This window comes from Vombatus ursinus, unplaced genomic scaffold (assembly GCF_900497805.2).
Source record: "Vombatus ursinus unplaced genomic scaffold, bare-nosed wombat genome assembly UNPS02014794.1, whole genome shotgun sequence".
Taxonomy (NCBI): domain Eukaryota; kingdom Metazoa; phylum Chordata; class Mammalia; order Diprotodontia; family Vombatidae; genus Vombatus; species Vombatus ursinus.
Genome location: NW_020954572.1, coordinates 2866957 through 2892338, shown reverse-complemented (window position 1 = coordinate 2892338; position 25382 = coordinate 2866957). Strand labels below are relative to the sequence as shown.

The window sequence follows — 25382 nt, the reverse complement described above, 5'->3', positions numbered from 1 at the left end:
GACATATTAAATTCCCAAGAGGGAGCGAAATAACAAACCCAGAACCAGCTATATTTACAAGTAAATTCTATCAAATATCCTAAGAACAATAAAAAATTCCAATATTACATAAATTATTTCCAAAAAAAGAGAAATAAAAGAATCCTTCCAAATTTCTTCTATAAAATTGTGGTCTTGATACCTTAACCAGAGAGAGATAAAAGAGAGAAATCAAGTTGTAGCGCAATATCCCTAATGAATATGACACAAAATTATTGAATAAAGCCTTAGCAAAAAGGATTTGGCAAAATTTCAAAAATAATATGCATGAACCTCGGGTTGAATCTAAACCAAGGAAGTAAGGTTTGTTCACTATTGGGACAACTGTAAAAATAAACTAAATAATAAACTGTAAAAATAAACTAAATAAAAATAATAACAATAAAAACTACATATTATATCAAAGATTCAGAAAAGTTTTGACAAAGTTCAGCATGAATGTTTAAAAAAACATTTAAAAATATAGGAATAAATGGACCCACTCTTAAATTCTATCTCTCTATAACCAGGCAATAATGGAGAAATGCTAGAGGTCTTTCCAACAAAACCAGGGATTAAAAAAGGATGACCGTTGTTACCACTAGTATTTATCTGGGTTTAGAAATGCTATATATAGCGGTGACAAGAAAAAGAAATTGAAGAAAAAAGCTTAGACAGAAATTAATTATTGGATTTTTTGCACATGGTATTATTGATTAATCAGTAAACATTTATTAAGTGCCTACTATGTGCCAGGTTCCATGCTAAAAGCTAAAAGAGGCAAGAGACAGTCTCTGCGCTGATGAGGAAGAAAACATACATATATATATATACAAAGCAATCTACATAAATAGGAAATGATTAGCAGAGGGAAGGCCCTAGAGTTAAGAGGAGTTGGAAAAGGCTTCCTGTAAAGTTGAGACTTAACAGAAGCCAGGGAAGTCAATAGGTGGAGCTGAGAAGGAGAGGTTCCAGACATGGGGAATGTTGTTGTTCAGTTGTTTTCAGTTGTGTGCGACTCTTCGTGACCCCCTTTGGAGTTTTCCTGGCAAAGATACTGGAGCAGTTTGCCATTTCCTTCTCCAGCTCATTTTTTAGATGAGGAACTGAGGTGAACATGGTCAAGCAACTTGCCCCAGGTCATACAGCTAATAAGTGTCCGAGACCAGATTTGAACTCAGGAAGATGAGTCTTTTGGACTACAGGCCTGGTACTCTATCCACTGAGCCACCTAGCTGTTCCAGGCATGGGAAAATGGCCAGAGTCAAGAAATAAAGAGTGTCTGGTTTGTGGAACAAGTTGGAATGGGGAGAAAGGTGTAAGAAGATTGGAAAGGTAGGTGGGGGCTATATTATGAAGGGCTTTGCATGCCAAGTGAAGTATTTTGCATTTGATCCTGGAGGTGATAGGAAGTTGCTGGAGTTTATTTAGTAAGGGAGTGACATGATCAGATCTGTGCTTTGGGAAAATCACTTTGGTGGCTAAGTGGAGGATGGCTTGAGGAGAAGCTTGAGACACCAGCAGGCTATAATTGCAATAATCCAGGCATGAGATGATGAGGGCCTGCACCAGGGTGGTAGCAGTGCCAGAGGAGAGAAGGGGGCATATTCAAAAGATTTTGCAAAGTGAAACTGTCAGGTCTTGGCAGCAGCTTGGATATGGGGGGTGAGGGATGACTCCTAGATTGTGAGCCTGAGAGACTGGGAGGATGGTGTTGCCCTCTACAGTAATGGGGAAAGTAGGACAGGGGAAGATTTAGGGGGAAAGATAATGAATTGTTTTAGACATTTTTTGTTTGAGATGTTTATCAGAATCCAATTTGACATGTCTGAAAGACAGTTGGAAATCAGCAGAGAGTTTGGGGCAGGAAAGGGAGATTTGAGAATCGGCAACATAAAGATGGTAATTAAATCTTTGGGAACTGATGAGATCACTAAGTAAAGTGAGGGAGAAGAGAGGGTCCAGGACAGAACGCTGAAGGACACCTATGGTTAGAAGGCATGATCTGGAGGAGGGATCTAGAAAAGATGACAGAGAAGGAACGGCCAGATGGGAGAACCAGGAGAGAATGGTGTCTCTAAAACCTACAGAGAAGAGAGACCAAAGAGAAGAAGGTGATCAACAATGTCAAAGGTCAAGCAACAAGGTCAAGGACAGTGAGGATAGAGAAAAGGCCATTGCATTTGGCAACTAGGAGATTATGGGTAACTGGAGAGAGAAGTTTTGGTGAAATGATAAGGTTGGAAGCCAGACTGTAAGGGGTTAAAGAGAGTGAGAGGAGAGAAAGTGGAGGTACCTGTTGTTGCCGGCCTTTACAAGAAGTTTAGCTACAAAGGGCAGATAAGATATAAAATGATAGTTAGCAGGGGTGGAAGAATCAAGTGAGAGAGGCTCAGATTCTTAGAATCCAGCCACTGCTCAGATTCTTACAATCTAGCCAATAGCTCACTAATGTTCAGACTCCTTAAGAGTCTGGCCAATATGACAGATGTTCTAATAAACCCTGTCTTTGGCTAAAAGAAGGCTCGGGTCAAATTCTTTCAGGCAGGACCTGTTGTTGTAATTTTGGGGTCCCAGCACCCCCGAACCCTTAAACCTCAACATTTTGGTGGCGAGTACAGGGAAACTGCCTAACACCAAGTTCTTCTCCAGCCAAGTCTGGAAGGTATGTAAGCCTCCCCACCCCTTTCTTGCTTTGCAGTTAGGGTTGCTCTCCAAGTACCAAGGCTTGGAGGTGCTTTTCTGGCAGACAGTTACAAGGCTGTCTCGAATTCAGCCTGACGTTCTCAGGCTCTTGATCCACTGGGTCCGTTCAAGGCTATGGACACGGGTACACCTTCTGCAGCATAGAGGACAAGGACAGATGCCCTATCTGGAAGCATATACCTAATTCTATCAGTTCTCTCGGTGCTAGGGAATTGGGGAAAACTACAGTTGCTTCTTGGTTACCTGAGGCTTACTTACTCCCTTCCCTCTACACCCCTGAATCCTCCTTCATGGAGGCTACAGGGAAAAGTTAGAACAGCTAAAAATATCTTGGCAGATTCTGGAGGTTTTGTGATCATTAAGGAATGTTTCAAAACTCTGTACAACCTGGTCACTCGATTCCCTTGAGTCAAGAGGGTATCTGTTAACCCCTCTCATAGGAGAAGAGAGTTTCACTCTTTCCCCATCACTTTTGATTTCACCCTCCCCCACCTGGAGAAAGGAGGGGGGAGGGGCAGCAGCTACAGTGTAGGCCCCACTGGCAATGGCCTTGGGCCCTGGGGCAACCTTTGCCCAGAAGCATCACCCAGGTTCAGCATATCCTACTCAAGGTAAAGAAGCTGGCCTCTGAACTTGTACTACAGGTCATTCACCTACAGTTGATAGCAAACAGTGAGTACCAGCCAATGTCTCCGCATTGTTCACAGGATGCATCCTGCTCGGTTCCAGACAACCTTCTCTTTGGGACCCCTTTGAGGCAGAGATAGCTCTATGCCCCTTGTCAGCAGGAAGCAGTTTCAGAAGCTGAGACCTTCGCCCCTTACCCCTAAAGAATTTGGGTCCCATTTGTTTGAGGGAGGAATGATAAGGATGGGATCTGGACCCCCAAAAGGAAAAACCCTGGACTTTCCCACATAGCCAAATCTCTGGCGTTCGCCTGAGGCTATAATCCTGTCAACTGGCCTTTCATTATCTACTAAACCCAATCTCCCAATTCTGTTTCCTAGCCCTCCATTGTCTATTACCTCCAGATGACCCCTAGCCACTTCCTACCCTTACTCCTATCTAGACTCCTTTGTCCCTTGGCCTGTTCACCCCAAACTACTTGGTCACTCCTAGATCCCTCCCAGTCTTTCTGTATATAAGCTCTATCTTGTCTATATTAAAATGCTCAGATTCTTAGAATCTAGCCAATAGCTCACTAATGTTTAGACTCCTTAAGAGTCTGGCCAATATGACAGATGTTCTAATAAACCTTGTCTTTGGCTGAAAAAAAAAAAAAAGAATCAAGTGAGAGTTTTTCAGGATGGGGCATATTTGCCGGCAGGAGGGAATGAGCCAGTCGACAGAGAGAGACTGAACATTAATGAGAGAATGGGGGTGACAGAGGGGGCAATCTGTTCCCTAAATACTCAACTAACATCAATTAAAACAATAACCTCAGCAAACTCAAAAATCATCACCTTTTTTGTATATTACCAATAAAACTCAGAAAGGAAGAGGAAATTCTCCAAATTTTTAATGATAAAAAAGAAATGGGGGGGCGGAGGGCAGCTAGGTGACACAGTGGATAGAACAGGCCCTGGAGTCAGGAGAACCTGAGTTTGAATCCGGCCTCAGACACATAACACTCTCTAGCTGTATGACTCTGGGCAAGCCACTTACACCCAACTGCCTCGAAAAAAAAAAAAGAAAAGAAAAAAGAAATGCAAGTTAAAACAATTCTTTGATTCTACTCCACATCCTTAATATTGACCCTTGGGGCAAATGAAAGATGAAATGACCAAGGAAAACAAAAATTCCATCTTCTAAGCATATCTGTTTATAAGCAATGCCTGGCAGTTGCCCAGCAAACTGGGACCAGACCTCCTAAGCTTAGGCCTAGACCTTGACAGATTTTTACACATTAAAAATAATCAAATAAGACCACTGAATTAAAAAGAAACAATACAACATAAGGTAATCTGATTTCTAACTGGAGGAAAGATTAGGGACTTTCCAAGTTGGAAGGGAAAGAATGAATAGGTACAGTTCCCTGATGCAGAAAAGGAAGCGTCCCACTCCCCCTCAAGTGTCTATAAACAAAGGAATGTGGGAACGACTGATTGATAAGTATGGGGCCAGTTTTCAGATAAGACGTAAGAGTTGCTTGAGATGTACAATTGTGAGCAAACTCCTTGTATTAATCTTTGAATCTAACTGGGTTTCTGATCAGCACAACCTAGGTCAGGGTGGGGAAACCTCACCTGTGGCCCTTGAGATCCTCAAGTGCAGCCCTTTAACTGAATCCAAACTTCACAGACTACTTGAGGATCTAGAGGGCCATGTGTGAGGCTCCCCACCCCTGACCAAGGTCTTTATTTAAGGGTCTCTAAGCATCGGGTAGAGGTGGTCGGGATTCACAGCCAAGCAGTGCTACATTCAAACAATACAATAAAGTTTTCTCCCAATTCCCACAATTGAATAAAATTTTCTCACAAAAGAGATTTTGGACTAGACCCATAATTGAATAGAAAGGGAACTGAGCTAGCTCCACAATTGGTTGGAGTTAGTGTGATTCACTCAGTTCCCACAATTAACCACTAGCTATCCTAATCCCCTCGACTCCCTCAATTTCCTTAACAAGATAACAAAAAAAAGAAAATTACAATTGTCTGAAGCAGTGTGAGAGAACAGGAACACTAAAGCACTATTGATAGCGCTGTAAATTTTCTAGTCATCCTGGAAAGTCATTTGAAACCATATTTTAACAGTCATTAATTTTTTTTTTTTACCCAGCAATACTACTATGAGGCTTCTACTCCAAAGAGATTAAAGAAAAATGGACCCAAATGCAAAAAAATGACAAAAAAATTATAGCAGCAGACTAGACTTAGAAACTACAAGGGTACCCATCAATTTAAGGCAGCTAGGCGGTATAGTAGGATGCTTGGCCTGGAGTCAGGAAGACCTGAGTTGAAATCCTCAGACGTTTCCCAGCTGTGTGATCATGGACAAATCAGTTAACTCTGTTTGCCTCAGTTTCCTCATCTGTAAAATGTGCTGGAGAAGGAATTGGCAGGCCACTCCAGTATCTTTACCAAGAAAATCCCCAGATGGGATCACGAGAGTCAGATGGGACTGAAACAACTGGATAATAACCCATCAGTTTGGGAATCCATGAACAAATTATGGTATTTCGGTATAATGGAACATTATTGTGCTATAAGAAATGATGAAAAAAAAATGGATTCAGATGAACCTGAGAAGACATGTAAATTGATGCAGAGTGATGCAGAAGCAGGAGAGTAATTTATACAATGGCTATAATGTAAAGGAAAACAGCTCCCAAAACTCAGGTGCTCTGATCTATCTAATGGCCCACAACAACTACAGAAGACCTTTGATGGATAAGCTTCCCACCTCTTGACAGAGATGTGGAACACAGCATTTTTAGGCCTACCCAAACTTTGGATTTGTTTTGCTTGACTGTATTTAACTATTACAAAGGAGGACTTTTATGGAGGGAAGAGAGGAAACTTTAATAGTAATAGTGGTGTCAAAAATGGGGAGGGGGCATAACAAGGATGCTCATTATTACCACTTTTATTCTATGATTTGAGTAGTGCTTGACGTGTTATGGCAATAAGATAAGAAAAAGAAATTGAAGGAATTCTCACAGACGATGAAGAAACTAGTGTTTTTTACAGACAATATAAAGGTCTATTCACAGGACCCTAAAGATTGAACTAAAATTAATTGAAACATCTCAAATATTACACAGTGCAGCTAGGTGGCAAGGTTCCACAGAGTGCCATGCCCGGAGTCAGGAAGACTCATCTTCCTGAGTTCAAATGTGGCCTCAGACACTTACTAGCTGTGTGACCCTAGGCAAGTCACTTAACCCTGCCTTGCCTCAGTTTCCTCTTCTGCAAAATGAGCTGCAGAAGGAAATGACAAGACACCCTAGTATCTTTGCCAGGAAAACTCTAAATGAGTCACGAAGGGTTGGACATGACAGAAATGACTCCACAGCCACAACAAATATCACATACAGCTCAGGTGGTTGTTTTTTAAAGTATGTGACAAATTCAACATGGCAGTTCCAAAGCTGTCCTTCTTATCTGTGCTTTCCTTCGAACTATCTTCTGCGCTTCTCCAGGTGTTTTCTGGGACTCACAGTTTGCAAGTTTATGTAAGAATGAAAAGGTGCTCTTGCCGCCGCAGAATTCCTCCTGAATTGTAGATTCTAACCCTGGTCCTTCCACTCACTGAGTGGCCTTAGTCAGGTCGGGTGTCTCTGGGCCTCAGTTTCCTCCGCTATAAAATGAGCGGGCTGCGCAGTTTCAGCCAGAACATTCTTTGGCCCTCGGTCTTTTCCGGCTCTTAACATTCTGTGATTCTCGTCTCTCAGCCCATTAGAATTATCAGAACTTTGCCTCATAGTGCCAAATTAATGACAACACTTGAAATTCTTTGGAAATAACAGAGCTTAGCACCTAATTAGCAAGAATAATTACCTAAAAAACCCCAACTTCCTGATGTCAGGCTGGAATGAACCTGTTCCAACCCCCTCCCAATCCCGTGTACAACCTATGGATGAGGGGCTTAACACTGGTGGTGTGTTGTCTCTCTTCACCACATAGCAGTGTTTCCCCAGCCTCAACTGAGGGTGCCAGTATTTTCCTCAAGAACGAAAAATCTTAGTTATAGCTCGGGACTCCGAATATTAATAATAGCTAACATTTATATTGTTCTTTAAGGTTTTCAAAATACTTTGCAAATACTATCTCATTGGATCCTCACAACAACCCTGGGAGGTAGGCGCTATTATTATCCCCATTTTTACGGATGATGAAACTGAGGCACATAGAAGTTAAGGAACTTGCCCAGGGCCACACAGCTAATAAGTGTCTGAGGCCAGATTTGAACTCAGGAAGATGAGTCTTCTTGACTCCAGATCCAGCACTCTGTGCACTATGGCTCTACCTAGCCGGCCATACACAGCTGCCTCAGACACAGCGATATTTGGAGAAACATTTTCTCCCTCTCGTAACAATCCCACTGCTTTAGAATAGTGTTTAGAAGCATTTGAGTCATATTAAACATTGTCACTAGGTGGAGCTGTGGTCTGTCCTACCTTGTGGTTCTTCCTCAGGGCCTGGTGATTGTATAACTGCTGTGGAATATGTGATTTCCAACTCTTTGCAACTGTACCAGAAAGTTAAAACCAAATCATGAGATCATGCATAGGAGTTGAAGCTGGAGGAGAACACTCCCTCATTTTACAGTTGAGGAAACTGAGGCCCAGGGTTAAATGACTTGCCCAGGGTCTCAGGTAGAGCACAGCAAAGGTAGGATTTAAACCTAGTTCCGATGCTAGCACCAGTTTTCTTTCCATTGTACTGTGTGACGCTGAATGTCTTTCCCAAGGTCACGTGGAGAGACAGAAATAGAATGCTTGATTTCGAGTCAGGAGGACCTGAGTTCAAATCCTGCCTCAAGCATTTATTGACTGTGTGACACTTGGCAAGGCACTAAAAACCTCCCGGGGCCTCAGTTTCCTCATATATAAAATGAAGGTTCCGGACTTGACAATGTCTAAGGGCCGTTGCAGTACTAAATCTATGATCCCATGTTGCTAAGTAGTCAGTGAAACCGGGAAGATCTGACCCGGCACCCACTTATGCTGCAGTGCCCCGGAGGGATTCCCAGCCGGTCTCCTGCTCCAGACTCCTGTCACTCATCCCTCATGGAGCAATCCGTTGTGAGCTCTCTCACAATGTTAGTTATTTTTTTCCTTGCTAATTAATGACTCTCTCCAGAGCCGAGTTAAACACCATTCCTTACCTACAAGTTACACTATATGAAGAAATCCTAGAGACTGACCTCTTAGAATGGCACTGTGGAAGATACAGAGAAGTGTGAAGCATATTTCCTGCCCTCTAGGAGTTTGTAGTCTAATTAGGGAAATGAAATTACACGGTGAAATCACCAGAAAACAAAGTGACAGTTATAATAGTCAACCTGACTCCCTACTGCCTTACTTCTACTATAGTCCTTCCATCTACCGCTACTTAATCTACACCTATAGGGTCAGTCTCATCCTAGGCTTTGAGGTTGAACTCAATGCAATAAACCTTTATCAAGTATTTCTTCAAAGCACTGTGCTCAGTGCTGGGAGATACTAACTCCCAATGAGACTCTATTCTATATTCAAGGCACTTACAATCTAATTCAGTCTAGTCAAGGGATAGGACAGAAATATAGACAACTATAATAATCAATAATATGTTATCAAGGTATTAGAAAGATACAAAACAAATTGCTACGTGAGGTCCAAATGGAAGGGTTATTCTTAATTGTGGGGAATCAGGGAAAGCTTCACAGAGGTAAATGTAGAGATTTAGGATGGCATGGATTAGGAGGCACTGAAAAATCGAGTAAAAAAGTGATAAGCCAATCTATGCCCAAAAAAATGAGTTTTGTATGAAGAAATGTAGTTTGATGATTAATTGGGTGTTTTTGTTGTTGTTCAGTCATTTGACCCTTTTGGGGTTTTCTTGGCAAATGTACTGGAGTGATTTGCCATTTCCTTCTCCAGCTCATTTTACAGATGAGGAAACAGAGGAAAACTGGGTTAAGTGACTTACCCAAGGTCACACAGCTAGTTAAGTGTCTGAGGACAGATTTGAATTCAGGGACATGAGTCTTCTTGGTTCCAAGCCCAGTGTTCTATCCACTGTGCCACCTATCTGCCCCAATCAGGTATTTAGGCAAGGGAAATATAATGGTACTAGTCCAGGTACTCTGGCTGATAGTGTGGACTTGACCTTATATCATGCTTCTGTTAACTGGGCTCTAAGTTCCTTAGTTGGATCTCAATTCCAAGAAGTTGACCACTTCCTTGCTTTTCATGCTGAAGGGCCTACTCTGGTATCCTGCCTGGCACTTTCAGCTCCTCAAGAACTAGTCATTTCTTACACTCACTGGTTGTCCTGGCCCCTACCTCTAGCCTGGCAGCAACATCTTTCCACATGCTAATTTCCCCAGACCTAACTGCTCCTTTGTCCCTCTGTTACTGGTCCACTACCAGACTCTCTGATGTTATTCCCTTGTTCACATGCTAGGATGCCCACAGGCTACCTGCTGCTAAACCCTTCTGACACCAGCTTCGTGCCTATCTGGGCCTCTTAGGGAGCCCCCTTTGGATTTGGGACTTGGTGGTACTGTGCTCTATAGGAACAGAGCTAAGCGATAAACCTACTCGTCTTCCCTTCTCCAGAGGGTGAGGTAATGCAGAGGGGAGCCCTCTAACTTGAGAATGCTTTGAATTGTAGATGTTCAGTCCTGTTATTTGGAGCCCACGCGTATAGACACTCAGCAACACTTCTCCCTTAGACCATATATACATAGGCACTTTTCCCTTGATGCTATCCAGGGAGCTTATAGCCAGACTCAGGGTGCACTGGCTTCTCCCCAAGCAGAGACTACTAAAGCTCCAAACTGTGCCAATCAGACAGTAACATCGATTCCATTGTCATCACAATCTCTCAAATGCTGATGCTGCTTCTTAGAAATAAGCACTATGCCCAAACCAGGGCCTCTGGGGTCAGCTCCATAGGCAGAGGTCATCCATCTTTCTCAACCTGGCCCTAGAACCCACTGAATATGCACTTAAGAGCTCTTTTCTCTGTTCTCACATTCTGAGCACAGAAACAGTTCCAAAGGTCTACATTTAAAGGCCCTTCCTTTCTTATATTCACTCCCCAGAATGTAACAGAGGCCATTAACTGACCTGGCATTCTCATGTCCTTGGCCCCTGCCTTGCCAAGTCAGAGGACTTCCCAGGGTTCTACTTCAATCATTTCAAATAACCACTGCCACCCACTGCCACTCACTGCCACCAGCACACACAGACTCCAGATCTCACTAACACCACACCAAAGGGGTCACTTGCATAAGGAAAGCATCCAGACAGCTCTAATAGCCCCAGGCAGGTTGGGGGCAGCTGCAAGAATTCTTCTTGACTGTTTATGTTTTTTGCCTACACAGTTATTTGCAAACTTTCCCCAGGATTCTCAGCCTTAACAACCTCAGTGGATTCAGCTATGGGTTCTTTTAAATGATTCTTCTTAAAGGAAAAACAGTCACAATCATAGAACAGAGAAAGTTAGAGCTGGAAGGGAGCTTTAGAACACAAAGTACTAAAATTAGAAGAGAGAATTTAAAATGACTCTTAAAAGTCCAACCCTCTCATTTAAAATTTTATTTTATTTTATTTTTGCTGAGGCAATCAGGGTTAAGTGACTTGCCCAGGGTCACACAGCTAGTAAGAGTCAAGTGTCTGAGGTCAGATTTGAACTCAGGTCTTCCTGACGCCAAGGCTGGAGCTCTATCTACTGCACCACCTAGCTGCCCCTAAAATTTTATTTTTTTTCCAATTAACAAAAATACATTTTCTCTCACTCCCACTTCCCTTCCCCATTGGAAATGAAAAATAAAAACCCTTGTAACAAATACGTATAGTTAAGCGGAACAAATTCCCACATTGGCTGTGTGTATGTGTGTGTGTGTGTGTGTGTGTGTGTGTGTGTGTGTGTTTGTAGTCTGCATTTTGAGTCCATTGCTCTTCATTACCATTAGGATGTAGGATAGCAGGGTTATCACAAGGACTCTGAAATTATGCCTTCATTTTACAGATGAGGAAAGTGAGGTCAAATAAATCTAACAAGAAAATGCTAAAAGATTCTTGTTTCTGTTTCTTTAAGAAGTTTCCTTGTGGGGCAGCTAGGTGGCGCAGTGGATAAGAGCACCGGCCCTGAAGTCAGGAAGACCAGAGTTCAAATGCAGCCTCAGACCAAACACTTGACACTTACTAGCTGTGTGACCCTGGGCAAGTCATTTAACCCCAATTGCCTAAAAAAACAAACAAACAAAAAAAACAACCACACACACACACACACAAAAGAAGTTAGCTTGTGGGGCAGCTAGGTGACACAGTGGGTAGATCACTGGCCCTGGAGTCAAGAGGACCTGAGTTCAAATGCAGCCTCAGACACATGACACTCACTAGTTGTGTGACCCTGGGCAAGTCACTTATCCCCAACTGCCTCACAAAAAAAAGTAAGCTTGTAATGTACCATTGGCCACTTAATCTTTTTGGGTCTCAGTTTCTATAAAATGGGTTCAGCTTCTAGCCCTGTCTAATCTACATAGATGTTGTGGAGATCAAATGAGATGTTGAATGTGAAAGTTATTTTTAAAGCATTTTTAAAATGTTCCACAGTGACCAAAAAGGCATAACCTCTGGGATAAAATATAGATTCCTCTGTTTAGCTTTGGAGGCCCTGAACAGCCTCACCGGGCATCATTTCCCTCTTCTGTTTGTTGTTGTATTTTGCTCTTTTTTTTAAGGCAATTGGGGTTAAGTGACTTGCCCAAGGTCACACAGCTAGTAAGTGTCAAGTGTTTGGTCTGAGGCCGGATTTGAACTCAGGTCCTCCTGACTTCAGGGCTGGTGCTCTATCCACTGTGCCACCTAGCTGCCCCCATTTCCTTCTTCTGAATTCTGCCATCCAGTCAAATTGTCCTTTTCTCTGTTCCTCATACAACACATTCCATCTCCCATCTCCATGCCTTTGCATTGGTTGTGCCTCATACCTAGAATGCACTCTCTCCTTATCTCTGCTTCATAGAATCCCTCACTTTTTTCAAAAAATAGCTCAAGTATCATCTTCCTGAATGAAGCCTTTCCTGATCATCCCAACCATTAATGCCCTCCCTCCCGAACTATCTAATAGTAATATTTAACTACTTTGTATTTATTCACTTTATATTTGTGCTATATATTTATATAGCTACTTGTCTCCCCCATGGGAAGCCCCTAACAAGTAAGGATAGTTTCAATATTTGTACTTGTATCTCTAGTACTTGGCATGTAGTAGGTGCTTAATAAATTAAATTTTTGATTTAAATAAATTAAAATTAGCTAAATTTAGCATAATATATTAGCAAAAAACAGCAAAGAATGATAAAAATTTCATATTGGTGAGGTTGTAAGGAAAAAGTCACTATTTCATTATTGATGAGATTCTATAATGTAGAATATATAATCTATATAGACTAGAGGAAATTTTTAAAGATCAATGTGGCAATATGCAATGAGTCACAAATCTGATCATACCTTTTGATCCGGAGATTCCATTGCTAGGACTTTATCTCAAAAGAATTATGAAATGGAAAAATTGTAGAGCAACCTAACAGTACAAAAAATATTTATAACGGTTTAATGTTAAAATTTCAATGCTCCCATCACAAACACAAAAAATGTAGTTATTATTACTACTAATTAATATTATTCTGATTCTTTTGAGAAAAGTTAGCTAGGAAAGGACAGAAGAGAATAAGACTACCGCTATTCAATTACCCTTTATAAAAGACCAACCCTGCCTCACTCTACCCTCACCCCCACCCCAGAAAGTATCTGGGAACCCATACCTAGCTGGGACTCCTTCAACATGCCTAGTAATTACAACAGTTTTTTCCAGGGGTTTCCCTGATCCCACTCCAAAGGTGCTTTCTAAACCTAGGGTTTCTACTGACTTTACCTAACCCTTCTTGGGTAAAAGAGAAACAACTCAGCCTTCCCACCTTAGATTCCCACCTTAAGATAGTAACTCACACAACCGGGAACTTTTTGCCAGTCAAGGATTAGGCTCCCATAAAGCAGAAAGCAAAAATAAAATGAAGGCATACAGCAAAGCAAAATGTGCAGAGCTTAGATCCAAGGTTGGCCAACATTTGCATTTATCTCCCAACTCTATGCCATCTCTTCTGTGAGTCTCCATGATTCTCTCCATCCTCCCTGTTTCAAGTCAAAGGCATTTATTAAGTGCCTACTAAGTGCCAGGCGTTGTGCCAAATTCTTTTTAAAACATTTGCTCCCCTTTCCCGCTCTCAACCTCTGCCCCCTACAAAGGGACAACTTGGTGGTGTGGAGCTGATACCTACCTCCCTTCCTTCCAACTGCCTTCTCCTTGCTAGCAACACTTAGTTCAAGTCCTTAAGGATGTGTAATTTCATCAGCATGGGTATGTCCTTCACAGATAAGGATTGCAAGCCAGGGAACCGTTTAGTTCAGCAGTTCTCTAATTTTTTGTTTTTGGGACTCTGAAAAATGATTGAAGCCCCTTCCCCCCCTGCAGTTATATCTATCAATATTTACCACATTAGAAATTAAAACATCTCAGTATTATTATTAAAATAGTTTTGAGTCATAGACCCTTTGAAAGTGTCTTTGGGAACTCCCAGAGGTCTCTGGACAATACTTTCAGAACCACTGATGAAGTCCAACACATATCTGACCAAGAATCCCTCCACAACGTTACAGACAGGAGGTCAGCCTCTCTCTGAAGACCAAGGGGAAAGCCACCACTTCCTTACAAGGGGGGATTTTTTCGTTCTTTGTATTTGTCTCCCCAGAGCCTGGCATAGTGACTGGTGCCGTAGGAGATGCTTCATGAATATTTGTTCATTGATTGAGATCCCATGCCACTCTCAGTCAGCTGTAACTATTAGGAAGTTTTTTTTGTTACTTCAAACCTCAGTCTTCCTGCAAATTCTACCCACTGCTCCTTGTTCAGTTTCCTGGGGCCAGGCTAATTAAGTCTACATTCTTCCATCTGAGAGCCCTCCCCGTACTGGGAGGCAGCTATTGTGTCTCTTATTAATCTTTTCTTCTCTGGGCCAATCATCCTTAATTCCTTCATTTCCTTATATGGCATGGTCTTGAGGTCTCTCGGCATGCTGATCACCTGCCTCTGACTGTTCTCCAGATCATCAATATCCTTCCTGAAATGTGGTGTCCAGAAATCAATCCAAGAGCTGGCTGGGATAGAACATGATAGAACTATCACCTTCCTCATTTTGGACACCATTGCACTCTTAATGTGGCCCAAAACCACATTAGTTTTTTTTGGCTGCCATATTAGACTATTGATTCATACTGAGCTTACACTAAAACCCCCCAGAGCATTTTAGTTTCTGTTCTCTTTTTTCCTTTTTAAATATTTTATTGCTGCTATTTTTGGTTTCCTTTCTGTCCCTTATTTCCTAATGACCTCTTCATACTCAATAGAACCCTACCTTCTAACACATGAATATAGTTAAAACAAGTAAACATTCAGCCATGTCTGAGGATATATGATTCATTCCACACCTGTTAAAAAGTAATGCCACCTCTATTTAGGGAGGTGTGTTTTACCATCAGCCTTCGGACATCATGCTTTATTTATCAGAGTGCATATTTTTCAATAAACCACTTTCTACCCAAACTTCACCATCCTTCACCTTAGGAAGTTTATTTCTTGGACCCAAATATAGAACTTACCATTGATCACTATTAAGTTTTATCTTATTAGATTTGACCCATAGTTGTAACTTCTCAATCTTTTTGGATCCTGACTCAGTGACCAGGTACTACCAATCCCTCCTAGCTTCACATCAACTATACTCTTTACTGCCTTACTCCCCTGGAGGTATTCTGCAATCCCATGACACTGGCTACCATGATGTTCATCTCACACTGACACTCCATCTCCCTATTCTGGCATTTTCACTGGCTGGCTCCCATACCTGAAATTCTCTCCCTCCTTAACTCTACCTCCTGTATTGCTTGGCTTCCTTCAGGTCTCAATTACAGTCTCACCTTCTGCAAGAAGCCTTTCCCAGGCCTCAATCTTAGTGCCTTCCCTCTGGAATGACTTTCACTTTTATCTGTCTATAACTTATTGGTTCATAGTTGTTTGCATGGTCTCACTCATTAGACTGTGAGTTAGTTTCTTGAAAGCAAAGACTGTTTTTCACCTTTTTTTTTTTTAAATCCCTAGCACTTAGGGAAGTGCCGGGCACAAAGAAGATGTATACATTTGTTGATTTGAGCTTTCCTTCTTTGGCATTGATGAAGTCATTGACAAAACTGTTGGAAAACACCAAGACAAAAATTGGGATACTACATTAAAGATGTCCCTCTAAGTTGACATTATTAGCCCATTAATAACTATTCTTTTGGTACAAATCATTCAATCAGTTTGGAACCCACTTAACTTTCTGTCCTGTAATCATCATCTTCCCATATTATCCACAAAGCATGAAAAATTTTGTCAAATGCATTGCTGAAATCTAAATATGCTGTCTTTGCCACATTCTTCTGATCCTGCAATTTAGATATACTGTCAAAATAGAAGTGAGATTAGTTTGCTTGGATCTTCAGAAATTCATTCTTGAAAACACCTCCCCCTTCTTGGGCCAACTTCCTCAGCAAAATATTAGGCCAGGGTATCCTACCAATCTTTCTCTAATCCCTTGAGACCCAATGTACATATTAAACCATGCCTAGTTTGCCTCTCATTCTCTATCGTGAGATAGTTGACACCGAAGAAGTAACCTTACTCCTATGATTCTTGACATGTCCACATCAACAGCTGGTCCCTCCCAAATGGTCAAAATCAGGTCCTGAATAAAAGCTCCTCTAGTCACTTCCTCTATTTTTGAGGGTTGAAATTATGATGAAATAAGTCGACTCTTTTAATCAGTCATGGTGACAAAAATTAGGCACCTAAAAGTCAGAACTAGAGATATGCCTGACTCCACTCTTTGCTAATCTGATCCTTAGACAATAAATTGTTGTTCATTGCTAGACCTATACTTGAAAACTTTCTATCTTGAGAGCACTTAGCAAAGTTTGTGATCTGCCTAAATAGCTTTGGAGAATGCCAGGTCACTTCCATGCCTGATGAGGCATTAGCCTTCCTATTAACAAGATGTCACCCAAGGCCCAGGGCCCCTTCCACAAGAGTTCTGGGAACTTGTGGGCTGGGATTGGTCCGAGGGGAAATCTACTCTAAAGGGCCACTTCTTCTCTTTAGCTCTTTGCCTGTATCAGGAGTCCATCCAGAAAAATCTCTAAAATGAAGTGTGGGTCGCTAATGCCCACATAGGCACTCGGTGCACAGTATGTGTATCAAGTATGAAACAGCTTTTATTTCCACTGCTGCAGAAAGTACAGGACTCCAAGGGGCCCATAAATACAGAAACATAAAGCACTCGCATAGCCCATTAGACTTATTAGATTCCTTCAAAAGGCAAAGGCATGTTTTAGAAGAGGGAGGAAGGCTTAATTCCCATTCATCTTCCACTTAACACTGTCCAAGCAACTCCCAGATGTGTGTGGGAGGGTTGGCAAAGTCCACATCTCCCAGCCTCCCGTCATATGGTTCTACTACTCCAACAGTTTCACCAAGAGACCACATTGGTGGCCTTCTTCCTTCAAGGAGAATACAATTGAGGAAGTCAACACTAGAACTTGGGAACTCTCAAATTCAGGATTAATAAAAATAAAATCTAATATTTATATAGTGCATTAAGATCTGAAAAGCACTATTTCTGCTATTCCATTTGATTCTCAACAACAGCCTTGTGACGTAGCTGGTATTATCCTCATATTACAGATGAGGAAACTGACTGAAATGATTGGACAGCAATAATAAAATGAGGAGAGTGGCTGAAGTTTCTTCTCTCTCCAATCCATCCTCGTTCAGCCACTAAAGTGATTTTCCTAAAGCACGGATCCATTCATGCCCTCTTTCACTCCCTACTCAGTAAACAACAGCGAGGCCCGATTGCCTCCAGGATCAAATAGAAAATGCTCTGTTACCCAGCCCTTTTCTGCCTTTCCGGTCTTCTTACACCTTACTGCCTAACACGTACTCTTCGATGCAGTGACACTGGACTCCTGGTTCTTGCACGAAAAAAACGCTCCATCCCTCTCGGCTCTGGATATTCTCTCTTGCTGTCCCCCATGCCTGGGATGCTGTCCTTCCTCCAATCCAACTACTGGCTCCCTGGCTTCCTTTAAGTCCCAGCTAAAATGCTGCTTTCTATAAGAAGCCTCCTCCATTGCTCCTAACTCCAGTGCCTTCCTTCTGTTAATTATTTCCTATTTATCCTGTATATAATTTGTTTTGTATGTATGTGCTTGTTGTCTCCCCCATTAGATTGTGAACTCCTTGAGGGCGGGGACTGCCCTTCCCCCCTCACCTTTTTTTTTTTCTATCCCCAGCTCTATGCACTAGCATGTGGTGGTGGTGGTGGTGTTCAGTTGTTTCAGTTGTGTCTGACTCTTTGTGACCCCATTTGGGGTTTTCTTGGCAAAGATGCTGGAGTGGTTTGCCATTTCCTTCTCCAGTTCATTTTACAGATGAGGAAACTGAGACAAACAGGGTTAAATGACTTGCCCAAGGTCACGCAACTATTATTTGAGGCCGGATTTGAAGGCACATCTTCCTGACTCCAGAGCTGTTGCTCTATCCCTTGCAACTCCTGGCTGCCCCCAGCACATTGTAGGCATTTAATAAATGTTATTGATTGATTAGATTAGATGACATTTAAGATCTCTCCCAGCTCTAAATCTATAATGCCACAGTCCTTTCTAATTTAATAGGATGGTACAAGGCCTGTACTCAGTCAGTCAAAACACATTTATTAATGTGCCACTGTTGGGGACACAAAGAAAGACAAAAGACAATCCCTACTCTCAAAAGAGCTCACAGTGTAATGAAATCTACTGGAAAAGCCTTCAAGAACCAGGGTCCCCTACATACCACCAGTGGAGGCATCAGAAAAGGACTTCAGTGGAGAAATGAAGCATTATTGTTTCCTTATACCTTACCCTTATACCCTGTGTCCCCTCTTCCCCCCATCTCTTATCACTAAAGGAAAGCATTTACTGAAAAGCTTTTTCTGTCTCTCCTCAGTCCTGTACCTGGAAGGATCTGTTCTTGTATTTGAAGATATCTTCAAACTGATAGCTTTCTACTGTGTCAGTAGGTAAGTGGAACTCAGCCACCCCTCCCTTTTGTCCGTAGAGGTAATTAATCTTTTTTTTTCTCATTTAAATGTAAACAAAAATTAACATTCTTTTTTTTAATTTTGAGTTTCAAATTCTCTCCCTCCCTCCTTTCCCTCCCCCTTCCTTGAGAAGGCAAGCAGTTTGATATAGATTATACATGTACTGTCCTGCAAAATGAGTAATTAATCTTCTAATCACTGACAAAACTAGGCCATCAGAGCTATCACTAAGGAAGGTAATAGAATTGAGGCTATCCATAGCAGACTCGGGTATAGTGAGTGGAAAGAGTACTGGCCCTGGAATCATGAGGCATTGGTTCAAACACTGTCTTGGATGCTTACTACCTGTGTGACCTCGGACAAGTCACTTGACCTTTTGCACCTCAGTTTCCTCATCTGTAAAATAAGAGGATTGGACTAGATGATACCTGTGGTCTCTTTTTTTTTTAATTTTTTTTTAAGGCAATTGGGGTTAAGTGACTTGCCCAGGGTCACACAGCTAGTAAGTGTCAAGTGTTTGGTCTAAGGTCGGATTTGAACTCAGGTCCTCCTGACTTCAGGGTCAATGCTCTATCCATTGTGCCACCTAGCTGCCCCTGTGGTCTCTTTTAAATCAAGATCTGGGGTCCTTCATGCTTCCCCATCTTTCAGTATGTTTCTCTAGATAAAAGTGTAGTAAAACTGGGATTTTTAGCCTGGTATCAATGATGTTTTAATAACTGTATTTAAACATAATTGGTTTCCTTTGTAATACTATAAATCCTATTTTATATATATTATATTTATATCTTATGTATTACAATATATAATATTACATGTTATATTTATATATTTTACACATTTAAAACATTATTCTGAGAAGGGGTCAAAAAGCTCCACCAGACAGCCAAAGGGGTCTCATAACATGAAAAACAGTCACTAGTTTAGAATCAACTATGAGACTGCTTTGAAGGGGAAAAAGAAGTCACAAAAAGCCAACATGGAGGCATAAGGATTTGGGGAAGGGGAGAGAGATAGTCCAACCCGATTTGCCATGATGATAGGAGGAATTAGGTGGCGACTATATGTGTATGAGCAAGGCAGGTAGGTGGTGCAGTGGCTAGAGGGCCAGTCCCTGAGTCAGGAAAACTCATCTTCCTGAGTTCAAATCTGGCCTCAGATACTTACTAGCTGTGTGACCCTGGGCTTAACCCTGCTTGTCTTAGTTTCCTCATCTGTAAGACGAGCTGGAGAAGGAAATGGTGAACCATTCCAGTAACTTTGCCAAGAAAACCTCGAACGGGGTCACGGAGAGTTGGACACAACTGAACATCATCTTATATATGAGTCATGTTTCTATTTTAACCTTAGTAAGTTCCCACCCTGAGTCATGATGCTAGGGAGCAGCTTCCCTCTCCCCAAAGGCTAATACTCCACCACCTCACATTTTCTACACAGGCAGATTTGAATTCCACTTCTGACAGCTACTAGCTTGAGTTTCAGTATCCCCATCTGCAAAATGGAGCTAATACTTTTAGTCCCCACCACACTATTTAATTTTGAGGATCAAACGAGATAATGTGTGTAAAGTACTTTATAAACGTTAAAGTATATTTTATCTCTTAAATTTTGGAATTGAAAATTACCTTAAAGATCTTCTACCCCCTTGTACTACAGGTGGAGGAAATAAGGCCCAGAGAGAGGGAGTAATTTGCACAAGGTACACATATAATAAGTTTCAAATTTGTTGTTTAGTTGGGTCCGAGTCTTCATGACCCAATTTGTGGTTTTCTTGGCAAAGATACTAGAGTGTATTGCTATTACCTTAGGCTCATTTTACAGATGAGCAAACTGAAGCAAAGAGTTAAGTGACTTGCCCAGGGTTGCACAGCTAATAAGTGTCTGAGGCCAGATTTGAACTCAGCTCCTCCCCACTGCAGGCCCAGCACTCTACTTTGCCACTTAGCTGCCCCAACTGGTGCTCAAAATCGTTTCCAATGTTCTTCCTGCTATACCACATTGCCTCATAATTAGTTCAGTCCAGTAATGAAGAGTGCTTTAGAGTCATCTAGGGTATACTTTTCATTGTTAACCTGACAGTAAGTCAAAACATTAAGACAGTAAGTCAAGAAAAAAAAAGTGAGTAGTGCTTCCTTCATTCAGGAGTAGTTGGTAGGTACCCCAATGACTCATTGGCCCATCTGTGAAACTAAATAGTGGCCAATGTATATTTAACTTTGGCTAGGTAAGATGAAAGTGTGAAACACTTTCTGTGAAATGGGGATAGTAACATTTGCCTACTTTCCAGGGTTCTTGTGAGAAAAACATGTCATAAACTCTAAAGCCTTCTATAAATATAAACTATTATTAGGCTGGGGGCTAGACTTGGTGCTGGAGAGAACTCTGAAGTGAGAAATATCCCTCTACCAATGCAGGAAAGCACCTTGTCTGCAAATTTAGAGGAGTTCCTAGAGCAGTGAGAGGTTAATGAGTAACTTGCTCAGGGTCACACAGGCAGTGTATTTCAGAGATAGAATATGAATTCAGCTCTTCCCAGCTCCCATCCTGGCTCTCTATCCACTATGCTAACAGTACCTCTCACAGCCATTCTTATTATTTCACATTAATTCTGGAAGTCTGATTTTATGTTTATGGCTGATGAAAAGGAAAGGAAGAAAGAAATAAAAGTCTTCAGTAAGTGAATGGTGAACAAGGGCTCTAATTTCTCTTCCAAACCTCAAAGAACCCTGGGAGTTAGTCATGGTAGGTAGTATCCCGTTTTTTAAACATGAGGAATCTGAGGTACAAAAGACAAGGTGATTCGTCCAAAGTCACACAGGTGGTAGGTGGAGGAGCTGGAAATGAGTCTGTGGACCCATAAGCAGTTTCATCTCTGGGTTTCCATCTTTGGTGTAGTAGATAAGCTCCTGACCTGAAGTCAGGAAGACTCATCTTCCTGAGTGTTCAAATCTGGCCTCATACACTTACTAGCTGTATGACCCTAGACAAGTCACTTAACCCTGTGTAACTCAGGTTCCCCATCTGTAAAATGAGCTGGAGAAGGAAATTGCAAACCACTCCAGTATCTCTAACAAGAAAACCCCAAATGGGATCACAAAGAGTTGGACACAGCTGAAAATAACTGAACAACAACAACTCCTGCCCCTCTCCAGTGAAGTCTGCCTCCTGTTCCTCAACCTCAGGCAACAAGGGCTTGAATTCCTGCTTACACTGATTCCCAGAGACACCAGGCAAAGACTTCTATTCGAGAGAAAAAAATCATTATTTTCCTTTGCAGTCTCTCAGCAGATATTTTCCAAGTGTCATGTTAAAGAGCATGTCCTGACTTAATTGTCTGATAAATATACATCCACTGAAGAAAGAAAGAAGGAAGGAAGGAAAGAAAGAAAGAAAGAAAGACATAGAGGGGAAAAAAGGAAGGATGGAAGGAAGGAAAGAGAGAGAGAAAAAGGAAGGAAATAGCACTTAATAGTGTTTTAAGATTTGTAAAGTGCTGTACATATGTTATCTTTTTAATAATATTTTATTTTATTTTTGTTACATTTGACATCCAAACTATTTCCCTCCCTCCCTCCCAATCTTACACTAGAGAAAGCCAAACTTTGATACAGATATATATGTGAAACCATACAATAGATAGTTCTATATATCAATTATAGAGAAAGAAAGACATAGAAGAAAAAAGGAAGGATGGAAGGAAGGAAAGACAGAGAGAAAAAGGAAGGAAATAGCACTTAATAGTGTTTTAAGGTTTGTAAAGTGCTTTACATATGTTATCTTTTTAAAAATATTTTGTTTTATTTTTATTACATTTGACATCCAAACTATTTCCCTCCCTCCCTTCCAATCTTACACTAGAGAAAGCCAACCTTTGATACAGAGATATATATATATATATGAAGCTATACAATAGATAGTTCTATATAGCAATTCTTTTTCTGGGGGTAGGTATCATTGGCCTTCATAAGTCTTTTGTAGTTGATCTGAATATTCCCATAACTCAGAACAGCTTAGTCATTCACATTTACTCTTCAAACAGTATTATTGTTTCTGTGTACAACATTCTCTTAGTTCTGCTCATTTCATCTAAGTCTTTCCGTGTTTTCCTAACATCAACCTACTCATCGTTTCATACAGCACAGTAGTATTCCATCACAATCATACCCTACAACTTACTCAGCCATTCCCAATTGATGAGCAGCCCCTCAATTTTCAGTTCTTTGGCACCACACATAGGTTATCTCATTTGATCTTTACAACAACCCTGAGAAGTGAGTGCTACTATTATTCCTATTTTATAGATGAGGGAACTGAGGCAGGAAGAGGTTAAGTGACTTGTCCAGGCTCACACAGCTAGGAAGTATCCAATGTTGACTTTAACTGAAGTCTTCCTGACTCCAGGTCCGGTGCTCTAACCACTGCACCATCCAACTGTGAAGAAAAGAGCATTTATTTGGTGCTTAATATGAGCAAAGCACTGGGGATACAAATAGATTCAGTAGGAAAGTCCCTGACATCGAGGCCTAAAGGGGTTGCTGGGAGGAGGAGCTGATATGTTGAATGACACAATCATGGTCTAAAAAGACCTTGACAGGCTAGGATGATGGATCAAATCCATCCAATAAGATGAAATCTAATAGAGAAAAATTAAAATCTTACTCTTGGGTTCAAAAAGCCGACTTCGCAAGTTCAGAATAGATATGGCAGAGGCATGGAAAAAGAATCTATTCCGCTGAAAATCCAAGAGTTTTTTAGTGGGCTGCAAGTTCAAAATGAGTCAACAGTGCAAACCGGCAAGGAGGGGGAAAAAAGTTGATCATATGTAAAGTGATGCAGTGGATAGAGTACTAAGCCTGGAGCTGTGAAGACCTAAGTTCAAATGCAGCTTCAGACATTTACTAGCTGTGTGACCTTAGGCAAGTCACTTCAGTTTCCTCAACTGTAAAATGAGATAATAATAGTACCTACCTCCCAGGGTTGCTATGAAGATTAAATGAAGTAATATTTGTGAAGTGCTTAGCATAGTACCTGGCATGTTGTAGATGCTTAATAAATCCTTTTTTCTTTCCATATCTTAGATTACATTAAGAGATGTACAATCCCCATAACATGGGCATTAATAATCCCATAACTGGAATATTGCACTCTGTTTGGGAAGCAACATTTTAGAAGGGATATTGATACATGTGAGTGCAATAAATGAAGCTGACCTGGGTGGTGAGGAGACTCAAGATCACAACATATGAGGATCAGTTGAAAAAATGAGGCAATTTAGCCTAGCGAAACAAAGACCACGGGGAACATAGTAGCTGTTCTCCAGTATTTGAAGGGCTACCGTGTGGAGAATGAATTGGACTGGTTTGGCTTGGCCCCAGAGGACAGAGCTAGGATCAGTGGGTGAAAGCTACAGAGAGGCAGATGTAGGCTTTATTTGACCCAAAACAAAACAAAACTAACAACTAGGGCTGTCAAAAGAAATGGAACTGTTACTATTATTCCTGACAGCGAAGGAATTCATAGATTCATTAGACTTTTGGCATGAAATGTACCTTAGAACATAACGTATTAGAATGTCAAACCCTAAATGCTATGGCTCGAAGAGTCACTGGGATATTATTAACACTAGAAAGGCTGTTAGAAGATGAAAGGCTGTTAGAATAGAGGGGACCTTAGGGACCATCTGCCATTTATGAGTTCCTCATCTCTTCCCATGTATTTTTCTCTTCTCCCCTTCTCTCTCCCCACACTCCCTCCCCCTCCTCCCGCGTGTGTGCCTGTACAGAGATTTGCTGCCCTTCACCTTAAGACTGCCTCAGGCGATTTTGGAAGCCAGCAACTTTAAAGAGCTTGAAAACATCTCTAACCTGGGGATAGGTAAGTCCTCTACAAGGGAGGGAACAGCTGAGACTTTAACAGAGCAGTCTTTGGGTCTGTTTCAGGCCTACACTAACCAAAAGTAAGCTGGATTCTCCTGTCCCTTATCCTGGAGCCTTAGGCGAGAAGAATTTCAAGTTTTTAAGTCAACTGTCTCTGGATCTAAAGTTTGATTTTTGTAGGAAATTACAGGGACTTGGGGTTAATCTCATGTTAGTGACAAAGCGTGTAGTTTGTCTGCATGGCTAGAGTGGCTTAAACCTAGAGCCCTCCTTCTTTACCTTTTCCCCCACCTTCCTTTCAGCACAATCCACCTATTAAAATTATCCAAGGTAGAAGAGAATGTGTCTTGCTTTTAAGAACATTAAATGGCACTCTGGTGACCAGATGAAAATAGGAAATGAGAGATGGGGGTGCAGCCAAGATGGCGGAGTAAAAGCAGTAACTTGCTTGAGCTCTCCCCCAAACCCCTCCAAATACCTATAAAAAATGTCTCTAAACAAATTCTAAAGCAGCAAAACCCACAGAAAGACAGAGTGAAACAAATTTCCAGCCAAAGACAGCCTGGTTGATCAGAAAGGTATATCGCTCCAGACTGGGAGAGGAGCGCAGTTTGGCGTGGGCGCGCAGGCCTCAGAGAACCTGGAGCAGGCCTCAGAGGACTGAATCGTGGGCAGCTGTGGTGGTTTCCAGACTTCTCAACCCACGAACGCCAAAGACAACTTAGAAGGTCAGTGGGAAAAGTCTGTGACTGCAGTGGTGAGAGAGGAGCACAGGATCTCAGCCCCATTCCTTGGGCCAGCAGATGCTTCCTGAGCTTCCAGGCCCACAGACTGAGGGGGAATCGAGTGGCTGATCAGAGGGGGATTGCAGGGATCTCTCTGCTGGTGTGGGAT

The 25382-nt window shown here is 41.6% G+C and overlaps 1 protein-coding gene across 1 annotated transcript in view; it reads left to right on the top strand.

Moving 5' to 3' along the window:
* RIN3 (Ras and Rab interactor 3) overlaps positions 1-25382 on the top strand; it is a 159267-nt gene that overhangs the window by 75014 nt on the left and 58871 nt on the right. Inside the window, exons 4-5 of the mRNA XM_027870033.1 lie at positions 18519-18591; positions 24395-24486. Of these exons, the coding sequence (XP_027725834.1) occupies positions 18519-18591; positions 24395-24486 (165 nt within the window). The remainder of the gene's footprint in view (positions 1-18518; positions 18592-24394; positions 24487-25382) is intronic.